General features: G+C 42.0%; 1 protein-coding gene across 1 annotated transcript in view; it reads left to right on the top strand.

Moving 5' to 3' along the window:
* Nucleotides 1-14,955, top strand: part of sobpa (sine oculis binding protein homolog (Drosophila) a) — a 96,865-nt gene that overhangs the window by 76,881 nt on the left and 5,029 nt on the right. The window contains exon 7 of the mRNA XM_041813384.1: nt 9,967-12,013. Coding sequence (XP_041669318.1) covers nt 9,967-12,012 — 2,046 coding nt within the window. The 3' untranslated portion in view covers nt 12,013. The remainder of the gene's footprint in view (nt 1-9,966; nt 12,014-14,955) is intronic.

Here is a 14,955-nt window from a genome sequence, read left to right as displayed (position 1 = left end):
TTGTAATTAATTAATCTTAACGTGATAAAGTCCCAGCCCTAATTATAATACAATCCTGAAGGCCAAAGTTGCACATTCACATTTTTTTGAAAGCTATGTGAGATTATCAATACTGTTTGCATTCATGCTAGCTCTTCATGTCTCTAAATAGGAAGAGGAGTTGTGGGCAGTTCACAGGCATCTTGTGTGTTTACTGCATCCAAAGTTTACATGTGATAATCCTTGTTGTCTCCATAGGATTACCGACACAAGTAAAGACTCCAGGAGAAAAAGTTCAGCACATAATCCCCCCAGAAACCTCAGCATGTTGTTTTTTACGCTTTCATAGTTTTACATGGATTAAAGAAATAAGAGATTAAGTGTTAATCACAGACTTTTAAAAATGTTGGAACAAAGATTTTGTAATGTTTGGAGGGTCTTGTGTGTTTCAGTCTTTGCAGTCGTACCATTTGAGGGATTTTATGCAAAAATCAGCAGCAAACTGCAGATTGCGGCATCATACTGTAGTTAGAGCTCAGGAGAAAGTAGGCCATACTTCTGTCAATTATAGTTATCATTTTCCAAATGCACACACTAGACCAGGGGTCTTCATCACATCATTGATTTTCACCAAAAGGTTTACAGAATATGTAAGGAAAATCTGATGACAATTAATGCACCTCCTCCCACCTCGATTTACAGACATCGATGTCTCATCCCTTCCAATTTAGTCTTAGGATAAGCCTATCAGCCGTCAATAATCACTCAGCTCTCAGCCACTTTCTTTTTCAAAGCAGCCCTCAGATGAAGAAAGGTTGGAGATTCCTGCGCTCGACATTTCAGCCAAACCACAAAGCCACATGCCTGCCTGTTTGTAGTGACGGCAGACAGAAGATCCCACAGAAACCTACATTATCCAATGGCCAAAGCACAGCAGTCTTGTCCACCCATTCAGGTTCACAGCTTTGATTATTATTAGTCTGTTATATGTGCTGATATACGCCTCACAAATTTCATGACATAAGAGCATCTTTCAGAATTTTGAGCTCTGCTGTGTGATCATTGGGAAAAAACCTAATTTGGAGGCACAAACTTCTTAACACCCATTTGTTGATATAATGTACTGTCAGGCTGAGATAAGGCTCACAGGTTCTGCTGAACCACAGATCCACAGCTGTGGAGAAGTGGGTAACATCTGTTGCCTGGGCCACCTCAACTCTGGTAGGGAGTTTTGAGCATAAAATGTGCGCCCAGGCAAATCACACTTTGAGTCTTGTGTCTTGAGATTTCTCAATCAAAAACATTTACTGGGCCGTGTTTGGTGATGCGTTGTTTTACTGCTGATGTATTTTCCATTTTGAACTGTTTGTTGTCATAAGGGATTGATTTGGCAAATGAGTGCCAGGGTCAATAGCTTTGAGGCTGGATCCTCAGATGTTTTATTTGGTGTGGGTGTGCAGATTTTAGGGTGTTCTTGGTTTTGTAGTGGATTGCGTTTTAGGTGGTGAAACGAATTTGTGGTACTACTTCCTGTGTATTTGTATGCTTAGCTCAGTTTACTGGATGGGCGGGAGAGTGTGCTGTCTGCTGTGAGAGAGGCATTAGGAGACAGTGGGAGAAGGGAAACTCCAGAGAGATGCTGACAGCTTAAAACTTCCATGTAATCAGTGTAGCCAACACCTCAGTAAGGAAAGCAGCTATTGGCTGTCCTAAAAGTCACTGTAAGTCGCTAAAAGATAACTGGTAATTGTAATATACGCTGTAGGAGAGAGGAATAACATCGTGGGAAAGATAGCAAATGAGTAAAAAAAAACTCAAGATATGTTAAGAACTACGAATCAAGTTTCTTCTGTCAATTCTTGGGTTTTTATGTCATAATTCCAACCCTCCATGTTTTTCCAGGCATGGCACCAACAAAAGTGATGTAAAAGAGACTTTTAGGCTTTTTTTAAACCATTTTTTTCTTTAAATATATTTTTTAGTTTAGGTCTCTTAAATTTGGTTTGGTTTTAAACTTTCTGGATCACTTAGGAGCCAACGACAAGTCTCAGTAAAACATGAACATTTTGAACAGTAACGTTTTTTTGTATACAATCTGCATGAACAATCTAAACGGGCCAAAAAAAGGGACATTAGTAAAAACAACTGTCAAGGTGGCTTTGCAGCATGTTTCACTTGCTTTCTGGATGTGGAGGGGCAATGGAATAACCTGCTGTTCGCTGAGAAGAGTAGAAGAGCAATACATGTTTTAACATCAGAGTCTCCAAAAGTCTCCAATAACACCACAAAAAGTTGCTAGATTTGTTCTAGCTGCTTTTTAATGCCAGAGGGGACTGCATTCTTGCTAAATATAGCGACAAAGTTGCTAAGTTGGCATAATCTGCACTCGGTGTCGTGATACTTTCATTTTATACAAAAGGCACAATACATCTAGTATCCTGGATATACTGTCCACCTCTACAACACAATAAAAACCAGGGAATGTTTGGACAAGTAATCACTTGCGACAAGCCTCAAATTGGGTCACGCCCACTCAGATTGGGTGAAAATTAGGCCTAACATTGTCTTTTGATTGGCCAGCTTTAATGTAAATGTAGTGAGTAAAAAAGAGAATAGACCTGTTTGTCTGGTAATCAAAGTTTTGACTTTCAGAGATGAGAAAAGCATAAAAAGAACACCAACAGAGATACATCAATAATGTCCACTCTGCTGCTGTGACAAAAATACAATCCACAAAATCCATCTCATCATTCTTACATGAACTTTTTCTCTCACTGTGCTCTGAAATATGGAGCTATCGAGGCTCACCTAGCTGAGTGAGAATGGTCTTTCTATGTCCCATCTATAATGACTGATGGCATGATGGCTGGTTTTGATGAGAGCAGCCTCAAAGGGAGTTTTGGACTTCTTCTGCATGCTCAACTCTCTAGCTCAATACATTTTTCTCCTTTCAGGTAATTAAACCCATCATGAGATATTTCATTGAAGGAGGCATCTGCAAACAGATATTTTGGCTGATCAAAGTAACAACTCCACATGTTGCAGATGGTCTCTTAAGGCTGCCAAAGTTTAATTTTCTTGTGTAAACTTTAGCGTCGGCTTTATTCTGTTTTCTTTTTCCAATGAACCAGGTGCTGAAAGATTGGAGTGTTTTTCTAAATCATATACTTTCTGGTCCAAATCCAAATTGCGGTAAGCACAGTGTTTCCGTCTGACTTTATCATATCATACTAAGACTTCATTACTTAAGATTGGATCCTAATGCTGTTTGGAGTAAGAGATAAATGAACCTAAAGCCAAGTGACTGTCCCGCTTCAAGCACCTGGTTCACTTTCAGGGGCTTAATCCTGGTGTTTTGCACTCAGTGATTAAACCAGTAATTTGAGAAGTGTCAAAAGAATTACATTTCAACCTTAACAGGAGGATATACAAGCTGCGCTTTTACTGCCTAAACCTCTTCACCAGCAGAAACCTCTTCATCCTACATGCAAAACCACTTCAGGCACCATGAAACCCTTCAGCCTCTTAACCCTCTGCAACCTCCTCTTCTTCCTCTTCATTATCTAAATCCTCCACATTCCTCTGCAATCTCTATAACATCTGCAATCCTGTCCTATTTTCACGGCTTGAAACTTCTGCAACACCTTAGTCCAACACTTGATCCTTCCTCTCTGATTCTGTGAGCTTTAGTATCCCCTTAAAATGCCCCATGATCATCATCTCAAAGAAAACCTCACCTAAGTTGTTAATGCAAACTCTTGATATCATCAGAGTGCGAGAGGAGGAAGAAAACAATGCCTGCAGAGGTGATCACACTCGTTTGGAGGCACGATAATCGTTGTAATGCAAACGGTTAAACTGCACCGCTGATGCTGGTTCGTTGGCCACGATGGAAATAAATGACCATAATTACGTTCAACTGCAAACATCTGTGTACAGAGCGGAGGGAGAGAAGGAGAGGGAGGGAGGGAGTCAGAGAGAGAAAGCACAACTCCATTAGCGTAATGCGCAGTGAATTTCACTCACAGTGTAGAAAGTCGTTAAGTGCTCTCCATCTGTCTTTCTGAGTCCAGGAAAAATTTTCAGCACATTTATTATTTAGAATATCCTGGGCTTACCATTATCAAGCTTAACTTGTGAGAGCACCTTTTTGACTTTTACTCAGTCACGGCTCATTGAATTAGCCAGGACTAAATGTGGAGTTAAAACACGGAGAATTCAAGGGACTGATCTCTGAGCCCTGCCAGCGCTGCGGTTTAGCAAAGCAGCTGTTTTGTAGTCCGGTCTCTGATCAGTTCTTACTGAGATTACTTTTGTTCTGAACTCGCTTGTCCTCTTCTTTTTTATGCGTTCGTTTCAAAAAGTCCTTTTGACACAGTATTTTGATGAAAACTTTCTAAAACTACAGAGTAAAGTCTGTCTTCAAAACTTTTTTCTTTTTGAAAAATGTTCAGTTTGATTAAAACAAATTTCATGATGTTCCTTCAGACATGCTACATGCACGTAAGCCAGGAAGTCTGTCATGTCAGAGGCCCTGTTTACTTTTTGCATCAGCAATCTTTTTGAGCAATCAGATTCTAAGTGAATCGAGTTCAGCACATAGATCCGCTCTATACATTTGAACACTTCTACACTTGACCAGCTGTTTTGCAAACAAAGCCCATGCATCATCCATGAACTAAGAGGCTAGAGTTACCTCTTTAACAGCTTTTCTACCTCATTTGCAAAAACGCTCTTAAAGGACAGTTTAGCAGCTAAATCTTGTGAGGTTAATGCTAGAATTGCAACTCAATTGAAGCAGATTCCTGTTTGAGAGACTGATTTTCTTCTCCATTTGTGCTGATTTTTAAAGGTAAATAGATCCACACAATGCATTAGTAATATTTCTCCAGCTATAGCCTGATATATGAACTAACTTACCCACCTCCTATGTCAATCCTTACATCTTTTTCCGTGGCTCTCTTGCCATGGCCTGGTATCCTTGCATGTTGTGTTAACCATGAGCTAAGACACTAGTGGTGCCTCTGTTTTTTTCCTTGAGATTTATTTTTGGCCTTTTTAGGCCTTGGTTCCCAACCTGGGATCTGGGACTGGGTTGGGGGGTCTGTCTGCTCTGAGTTTGTTAAAATTAGAGTCATTCAGACTATCTACAATCATGTTAAACACATGGAGGGTTCATACACAAGTCTTTTGGTAATAACACTTTTGTTTTTGGTTATTTTGTTTGGCTTTAAATGATGAAAGCAATTCAAATTGATGTTTTTTGACAGCAGTAAGGCACTTTTGTGTGTGTGTGTGTGTGTGTGTCGTGGGTTGCCACAGCTCTTCTTAGATATGTGAAGGGGAGGCTCAATGGAAAAAAGGTTGGGAACCACTGGTATAGAGGATAGAGGATGAGTCAGAATCAGGAATGAGAGAGTGAAGAATGATGGGGAAGGAGCTGCTAGTTGTACTTGAAACCAGTTTGCCTGTCCCTTGTGGTGCATCTTTAACAACTTTTCTCCCTCCTGTTCATAAACATGTTTTTAATGCAGGGTGGCATATAAGTCAACAAAAATTTTCTGGGGTGCGGGTTGGATTGAAATGACAGCTAAATTTAAGACGACAAGTTAGGAGGGCGATGTGTCATGCGTGGATGAGATGATTCTTTTGTGAACGATGGTGTCAGCTCCTGTTTGAAGACTGTTTTTTTTCTGTTTTGGTTGTTGTTTTAAAGACTTAAAACGGCGTAATAAGACCAAGTTTAAATTGTTTGGAAGCCACAAGATCAGCTGTTATTACTGAGCTGAACCAAGTCATCTGGATCTCTAAAAAGAGCCATAATACACACCATTGTAAGCGAGGCTGAATAGGCATAAATAAAACCATGCTTTTTGTTTACTGGCAGAAATAAAGCAGATCACGTCAGCTGACAGGATGGTCCTTGATGTGTGCTAGTACTCATTGTGTCTACAAAACCAATCCAGTCCAGATGAAGCATCCCAGATCAGCAGATGTCAAACTGTTTTCAGTACAAATTGAGGTGCGTCCCCACAAGCTGAAGATATCTGGATGGTATCTGAACGTCCAAATTGAATATATATCTCTTTTAATTTGTTTCTAAGTGGGGTAGGAGTGAGGGGCTGCACACAAAACACCCAAGAAGGTGGAGGATCAATGCCTTGCTCAAGGGCTCATCAGCAGTGCTTGGGAAATTGGCTTGTAACTCTCTAATAACCAGAACAACTCCATACTTTCAACCTCTGACCTTGTGGTTCTGAATCTTAATATCAACAGACAGAGTTACTCCTGCACATAGTCCACTAAAGAATCTGATCTTTTACACATTACAGCTGCAGAGCAGCATGCTACGCATTCTTCTGAAAATAAGTCCACTGCTGCAGTCCACGTCCTCTCAATTGCTGCCAGACTGGATCCTGCCAAATAAAGCAATGTTGCTATGCAGTGTGAAAAAGAAGTTTATCCACCTTCCGGTTGCATCGCTCAACTTATTAACATTCAGCTTGGGGGCTTAAGGGTCTGTGTGATGGATGGATGCCGTTGAGGGGTCTGACAACTGATTAATGCCTTAATTATCTCCAGCGAGGACCTGCCACTCCTCCCGGAGCTGACAGAGTGAGCTGTGTGTGGCCTGACGAGGAACGCCGTGTTCAGGGCTCGCCCACTGCTATCTGCTCTACCAGGGTCACATTCATTTTCCTCCTAAAGAAAAATGTGCACGTTTTGTGCTGAAAAGGTGTATAACTATGATGAAACAGCACAGCGGGGTCTTGTGGGATCATTGCCACTGCAGTGAAGTAGAACAACAACTTTTCAATTTACCCTGTGCATGTTGAGTTCAGGTGCTGGTTTTGTCTCTGCACACTGAAGGTATGCCGCCTGAAAGCACAACCTTTAATGAAAATCACAGTTTAAAATTGAACTGGTGAAATTATTTTCATTATGTGATGATAAAGACATTATTAACTCTAAACAGCATTTACAAATCCATCTGTGACCCTGTGACTCTGCAGTGGCAATACAGTAAAACATGAAGATAAAAAAAATGATTTGGAGAGACCTGACGTGACAGAATTCAAGAGCAAACTGGAAACATGCTAGTGTTCCTAGACATCCTAGTCTTAATAACAAAAATGAGAAGTTATTATTTTTTTATTTAATATCAGTGGTCATATATTACCAGGAGTGAACAGGTATACACCATCTGACTCCCACATCATCAGAGGTGATGTTATTGTCACCTGTGTTTGGAAAGTAAAGTCACTGGTTGATCTGTATTCCTGGCTACCATTACACCATGAAGACAAAAGAACACCCCAAGCCAATCAAAGAAAACTTTTAGTCGGGGGATGGATACTAATAGATTTCCAAGGCATTGAACCTGTCCCGGAGTTCTGTTAAATCAATCATGAAGAAATGGCAGGAATATGGCACATGTTCAAATCTGTCTAGATAAGACCATCCTCACTAACTGAGTGACCGTGCAAGAAGAAGACTAGCGAGAGTCCACCAAGACACCTGTGACTACTCTGAGGAGTTACAAGCTTCAGCGGCTGAGATGGGAGAGACTCTGCAGACACAACTGTTGCCTGAGTTCTTCACCAGTCAAAGCTTTATGGGAGAGTGGCATAGAGAAAGCCACTGTTGAGAAAAACTCATATTAAATCTCAACTAGAGTTCACTACAAGGCATGTGGAAGACTCCATGGTCAAGTGGGAGCAGTGCTTTGGTCTGATGAGTCCAAAATTGTTCTTTTTGGCTATCAGGCAAGATGCTAGGCAGCATCATGCTGTGGGGATGCTTCTCAGTAGCTGGCCCTGGAAGGCATGTAAAGGTAGAAGGTAAAATGAATGCAGCAAAATATATTAAATTTCTGGAGGACAATCTCATTCAGTCCGCAAGAGCACTACAGCTTGGGGGAGGATTCATTTTCCAGCAAGACAATAGCCTGACACATACAGCAAAAGCTATACAGAAATTGTTTTCAAGACAACAAGGTGAATGTTTTAAAGTGGCCGAAACCTCAAGCCAATAGAGAATTTGCAGCTGGACTTCAAAATAGCTGTTCATGCCTGGTCCCACTGCAACCTGACCAAGCTTGAGCACTTTTGCAAAGAAGAATGGAGTAAAATTGTAGCGTCCAGATGTGCCAGCCTGATTGAGACCTACGCACACAGACTCAGGGCTGTGATTGCATCCAAAGGTACTTCTCCCAAATACTGACTTGAAGGGGGTAAATATTTTTGCAGTCACTTATTTTACTTTACATATTTTTGTTTAATTGAAATTATTTTGTAGAAACATGATTTCGCTCTGACATTAACCCCTTAAAGCCGGAAAAAAAAAAAAATAATAGCCAGAAAATTCTAATTTATTGAGACTGAAATGTTCATTTAACTTTCTACTGAAATTTTTAAAAAAATCAAAATTTCCATAAAATTTAACAATTATATTTTTAGTATCTCATTTTATTCATTAGGGTTTTTTTGTAACTGATAATCCACTTGAGGGCATTTTTATCATTTATCAGATTGTATTCAGAAGTTTTTTGAGTAATTTATTGAGCATATTGATTAGATAGAGGTATCATACAAGTATATATTAAATATGCAATAACAAGCGTTAAGGGGTTAAAGAGGGTTTTCTGAGTCTAAAGTACACATTTTATTGACCATGATTGACTTATAAAATCCATAAAAGTTTAAAATACTCAAGCTCGTAGGTGAGTACAGATGTCAGATCATTACTTAAGATATACCGTTAATGCATAGTATAGGTGCATGTACTGAAATGCAGTCCCTACTTATCTAAATCCCAAAATGCATTTTTAAAGCAAAATAAAAAACAGTGTTTTGATCGTGGATAGAATTTCTCTCCAAGGCTCCTTGCCAACCTTACAACAGCGTACATGTGCAGGGTTGGTTTTGGCCACAGTGGAAGGGCTTGTAGTGATTCATTTTGACAGGGCCTAGAATTCCTGGTGATACCCTGACTGTACATGTTGAACTTTGGTTGAAAAAAATAACAAAAACATGCAGTGGTGGTTGTCCCAGTTGCATTACATTTTTTGATTTTTCTAGATAAAGTGATTTAAAGTTTATTGATGCAACATTGTATTTAAAATGACAGTTCCATAAATGGTAAATCCACCTTTTTTCAACATTAACCAAAATATTTAAGCTGTCATTAAAAAAAAAAAAAACATTTCTAATGTCTTAAATAGCCACCTGCAGAAATAGCAAAGTTCAATGTCCTTATATAGCTGTGTCTGCTATCATAATTGGTTAAATGAAACACCAAGGCTGTCATTTTTCTTTTAATTAAGTTAGAAGCATTTTTTTTTTTTCAAACTTCAGCTTGAATCTCAAGACTTCTTGTCACCTAATAATAAAATGCTTTCAATCTAAAACAAATCAAAGCAGATTTTAATGTGGCTCCTTGTAGGATGAAAGGTTTTAGCATCTGTCTAGCATTACTCAAATTTCTGTCCCGTTTTCACACATTTACATATTAAATGTAGGAGGTCGACTGAGGAAATAATCTTTTTGTCTTGTTGTGCTGGGGGCGTAAGTCTCATAGGGATCCATAGTTAAATGAGACGGAGAATGTCTTTATTGCCAACAGAAGGTGTAAATGGGTATTCCCCGTTAGGACAAAGTCACTTGAATAACACTTAGCAGCAATATGCCATCAGATACACATTTACCTCTCAGTAAGGAAAACACATCCATTTAGACAAACTAACAGACGTGCATTTACAAACAACCTCAAAGTCAAGTGTCTGCTCTCTACAGATCCTTCAGAAGTATTTAGAAGCAGTCTCCAAAAAAAGTGTTTATATCCAGATGGTTTGTAGGCTGAGCTTCTGCTTGCAGGGTACTTCAGTGGAAAGTGTGACTGTTTTAAATCAAAAACAAATTAGAAGTCTTTGTATGCAGTGTGACAGGTGCTGATGAAATGTGTGTGTTTTGTGTGTTTTTGTTGCAGGTGTGTGACTGGTGCAAACATATTCGCCACACTAAGGAGTACCTGGACTTTGGTGCTGGTGAGCGGAGGCTGCAGTTCTGCAGTGCCAAATGCCTCAACCAATACAAGATGGACATTTTCTACAAGGAGACGCAGGCTGCACTACCTGGAGCGTTGTGTAACCCAGGACACCCAGGGGCGGGTGGGGAGGGAAAGCTGGAGTGTGGCGGAGGGGTACAGCTGCTCACTCCTGAATCTTGGGGGACGCCGTTAACGGACCTCCGGCGTAAGGCTCCCTCACCAGGGGGCCCCTCCACCAACCCCGCTTTGGCTCCTTCTACTTCTTCTGCCACATCCCCCTCAGATACCGCTGCTGTCTGCTCCCCATCCTCCTCCTCCTCAGCCAAGATCCCTACACCCAGACCCCATGAGAGCCCCACTCTTCCCCCTCCACCTGTTCCTTCCTTGCACCCACCTGTCGGGGTTCCCTCTGGTAGCCCTCCCATGGTGATGACCCCTCGGGGACCCATGCCTCTGCCTCTGTTCATGGAGCACCAAATGATGCAGCAGATCCGTCCACCATATCTCCGCCAGTCTGCCCATCCTGCAGGGCCCAATAGCCCCTTATCAAACCCTATGATCCCTGGTATTGGTCCACCGCCTCCACCACGGAACATTGGTCCAGCATCAAGTCCCATGCACAGGCCCATGCTGTCTCCACATGTCCTCCCTTCAACCAATCCAAACCCTGGTATGATGCCCCCTCATCCTGGTATCCCCATGTCAGGCCTCCCCCCTTTCCCCCCAGTCAACATGATGCCTAACGGACGCATTCCACTGCCCCCAATGATGAACTTTGGCATGCCGTCCTTGGCGCCATTGGTACCCCCACCAACTCTCTTGGTCCCTTACCCTGTCATTGTACCCCTCCCAGTCCCAATCCCTATTCCCATCCCAATTCCCTTCAACTCTAAGAATTCAAGGGACCAACCAGAGAACAACGGCCCCATCCGCGGTGCTCCAGAGTCCGCTGAAGCTTCAGCTTCTGTGCTCCACTCTCCAGGTTCTTCTGGTGAAAGAGGGGAGCAGAAAGTAGATTCAGCAGAGCATGTCTGTCCTTTACGGTCAGAGAGAAGCAGGTCAGCGATGGTGGACTTGACTGTGAAAGCAGAGGACAATTCAGGCAGTTTGTGTCTCAACAGCTGCCCTGGTATGATGGACGGGGTGATTGACCTTACTGTTGGTCAGAGGTCTTGCCAACACCAGGTGATTCAGAGGATGCTACCCGGGGTGCGGGTCAAAGTAGAAGCAGAAGTTGAATCAAGATCTCCACCAGCTGCTGGGGTTGGGAGGGAGGGGAGGGTTAGTCATGATGGGGGGGAAGGGGGCCTTTCACAGGGTCTCCTCAGTGCTACAGAACTGGAAGGGGCCACACAACCAAACACACTGGAATCATCAGGCCCACCATCCAGTAACGGAAGTCCTTCTTGTAATGCTAACCCCTCAGGGAGCCAGCTGAATCCCTGTAACTCCAGTCCACCACCGTTACCCAGCACAGCACGGACCCTTCCCCACCCCCTTTCCCAGCTACAAACTAACCCTGCTGCCCCATGTAATGTCATAGTCAATGGTACTGGATGGCATTCTCTTCTGACTCCTGCCTTTGAGTCTTGCCCTGATCGAAGAGATGACAGCGCTGCAGTAGAGGGAGTTGCAGAGGAGCAGCCAGCCAATGGTGAGTTGGAACGTGAAGCACTTAAAGAGAACAATTGCTCAGTTGGAGATTGGGAACAGGGAAAACGGGGCCTGGTGCAAGACGAGATGGCGGACACAGCGGTGGGCAAGCCGGACCCCGACTCCAACTTGGAGGAGGGTGAGCACGCCTACGCCCTGCCGCTGCTATCTACAGGAGGCTGTGTGGTCATACAGCCTGTGCCAAAGCCCGGCGCTGACAAGACAGCTATCCTGTCCTGCTCCATCAGTGCCCCTTTATCATCAGCCGGGAGCCCCGAGCTGGAGCCACCATTAAAGAGGAGGTGTCTGCGAATCCGCAATCAAAATAAATGAGGTGTGTTTCACTCAGTGTGCTCCCACAAACACTTTTGTGCCCACTGTGTATTTAAGAACAAATTTATACCAATTTATTCAGTGACATTTAATAATTCACAGTGGGGTTACCATCAAATAATCAGGGAGGTTCGATGATTTAAATGTCTTTCACTCCCCCAGCATGAACTGTTCAGAATTTTTCTCCTCAACTCCAAAATGTGTTTTAACAAGTTGTGGAAAATTCAATCTTCGTTTTCTCATGAAACAAGGACATCAAAATCACACCATGAGTCAGATTGCTTCATCAAAGTTTCACATTGATGTTTTTAACAATGCTCAAAACTCTTAAAAACATCCCAAAATTCGCAGCAGGAAATAGTCAGGAAATTCCCTGCAAGCAAGAAGGCAGGGATAATAAGTTTTCATGACACCAACATTGCACAGCTGGTGCAGTTGTGGCTGCAGAAGTCACATTTCAAACTTGTCAATTTTACAGCAGAAACAAGCCTGTTTACAGCCAGCTTCATAAACAGATTTGGCCTGAATAGCTCATATTATGACTGGCATACTCTTTAAGGGCTGTGAATTTTTTATAACTCATCTGTTTTGACTTTATAGTGGATGAAATGTTTTCATATGCATGGTTGGCCTGACTGGCTGGCTAACACAGGGTAGCTGGTTGTCAGGAGGCTAAAAGGGACCATATCAAGACTCACCCACTTTTTAGGGGGTATCTGGAGTATATAACTACCCACAAAATGTAAAATAAAAGCCAACCAAGTCTTTTGCTTGTGATACGCCTATGTCTAGAAACACAATATTAGACACTATGTTCAGAAACAACGCTCAATGTTACATCACAGTGAGTAATTATAATAAGACCCCCCCACCCCACCCCCCACCTGCTATCTCTGCCCATAGATCTCCATCAACAGCCATATAAGTTGTTTCCACTTAGCGGTCTGGTTAGGTTTCGGTATGGCAGGGTACGTGTTTTTTTGTTTGTTTTTTTTTGCCATAGAGCAAAAGTTGGAAAGGGTCCAAAAAACCCCAACCAGTACCGCTCCACTTTTTGGCACTCTTCCATAGGGGTACCAATCTTACCTAGCCGTCCCAAAAAGGTGGAGCTACACATACAACAATAGGGGTTTCACTGACATCACACCAGTGCGTGACAAGACTGCTCGGCTCTGGGCTGCAAAACACGGAAATCTTTGAGAGGAGTTGGTGAAAAAGGAAGAAAACAGACTAATCATTGCTTAAATCAATGATATTTGGACTCATCATGATCCACACTGTTTCCTTGTCTGTGGATATTGATATCTGGCCACAAATCAAGTTTCCTGACATTTGTCTGTACCTGAATCTAAGTACCCAAAGCAGAGTCTGAAGGCTCACATCAGCCTGGTCTATCCATGATGGATGTGAAACTAAATTAATGGAGAAGTTTTGTGAATACAAAGCTTTAGATCAGTCGATTCACTGTATTGTAACTAGTTGTTCATCTACTTCTTACATTAGGTACCTTGTGAAAACATTGCTCTGTGGCTGTTGAACATAATCGTAAAATTGCATTGGTTCAGCCTTCCACTGCAGCCTATTTTAAACAAGATTAGCGCACCCAGGATTTCTGACATGATCTTGTTTGATTTTAACACCAGTTAAGCCTTTAGTTTCTTTTTAATGTGACTTTTGTATTATGTCATTTTAACTTTTTAAGACTAGATATGTATATGTTATGATACGCATATTAACGTACTGTTACGACTCAGAGCATATCTATACACGTATTCCATCAACTTAGGATCTGCACTGACTGCAGTTAACATGATAAAGATGTATTTATCTTTTTAAACGCACTTTCAGCTGAAATAAAGCTGTATGATGCTTATTCCCTACTGGTTTCTGTCACTCATCCTTTCCACAACTCAGCGGCTGGACCAGCAGACTCTCGCTGCATGTGACTTCCCATGCATGCCTTTACACCCCGCCCACCAAGTGAGGGTACGGGTGTCTGTGGAAACGCAAACTATTTCGGTGTTTCGCGTACCAAACCATACCAAACCAAACTCATTTAAACAGGAAATTCTGGTGGACACATGGCAATAGAGTCACGCAGCTGTGCTTGTGGTGGCACACTCCTTGGAAAAGAAGGGGGGGTTGATGGAGTTCATTTGCATTAAAAGAGACACTGTCCGAAACCAAGCGTTCCAAAAAAGGATGACTAGAACTGGCTTATACAGGGTTGAACACTTTTCTGGTACTTGATATTATATTTTTCACTTAGAGCACAGGGGACAGTTCTGATATGTCACCTTTGAGACCCCCCTCAGCTCCAGTCTTTTGCGTGGTGGTAGATGGCTGAATGTTAAGTAGACAGCATTTTCAATAGGGTGACAGCAATTCATAGCTTTCAGTCCTATGACCAAATTTTTTTGTCAGTTTTGACCCTCAAACAGCACCTGAGGCAATATTTATATCGCTAAAACTAGAAAAGTCCGAGCCTTAGCAGTCTTATTTGTCACGATTTGTTGCTCAAGCCCCCATAGATGAATAGGTAAGACTTAGGAGATGAAATTTCAGGAGCTTATATGTGAATATAACAGGATACCTACTTTGTAGAGCGCTCTCCTATGACAGCATGAAAGAGCTCACACAAGCCTAAATATTGACTTCGAACTGAAATGTGCTTCAGCCAATGTCATGCATGTGCATTTGTGCTCTTTTTGTGGTAGTCATTTATGACTTCTTACCTGTGTTTAGCCCCCACACTGCTATTCTGGACCTCACACATGCTGTACATCTCTTTATGAGGCTCTGTATTGCTCACGATTTACAGAAAGATCACTTGTTGCTACCTTTACTGGCAGATTATATCAGTGAGCCTCAGAATGGAAATGGGAAGTCTTTCGTGTCAATTGATGTATTCAACACATTAATGGCAAATTTAATGATGCACTC

Source organism: Cheilinus undulatus, linkage group 18 (assembly GCF_018320785.1).
Source record: "Cheilinus undulatus linkage group 18, ASM1832078v1, whole genome shotgun sequence".
Classification (NCBI taxonomy): domain Eukaryota; kingdom Metazoa; phylum Chordata; class Actinopteri; order Labriformes; family Labridae; genus Cheilinus; species Cheilinus undulatus.
The sequence above is the reverse complement of the archived record's forward strand: the minus strand, read 5'-3'. Positions and strand labels throughout refer to the sequence as shown.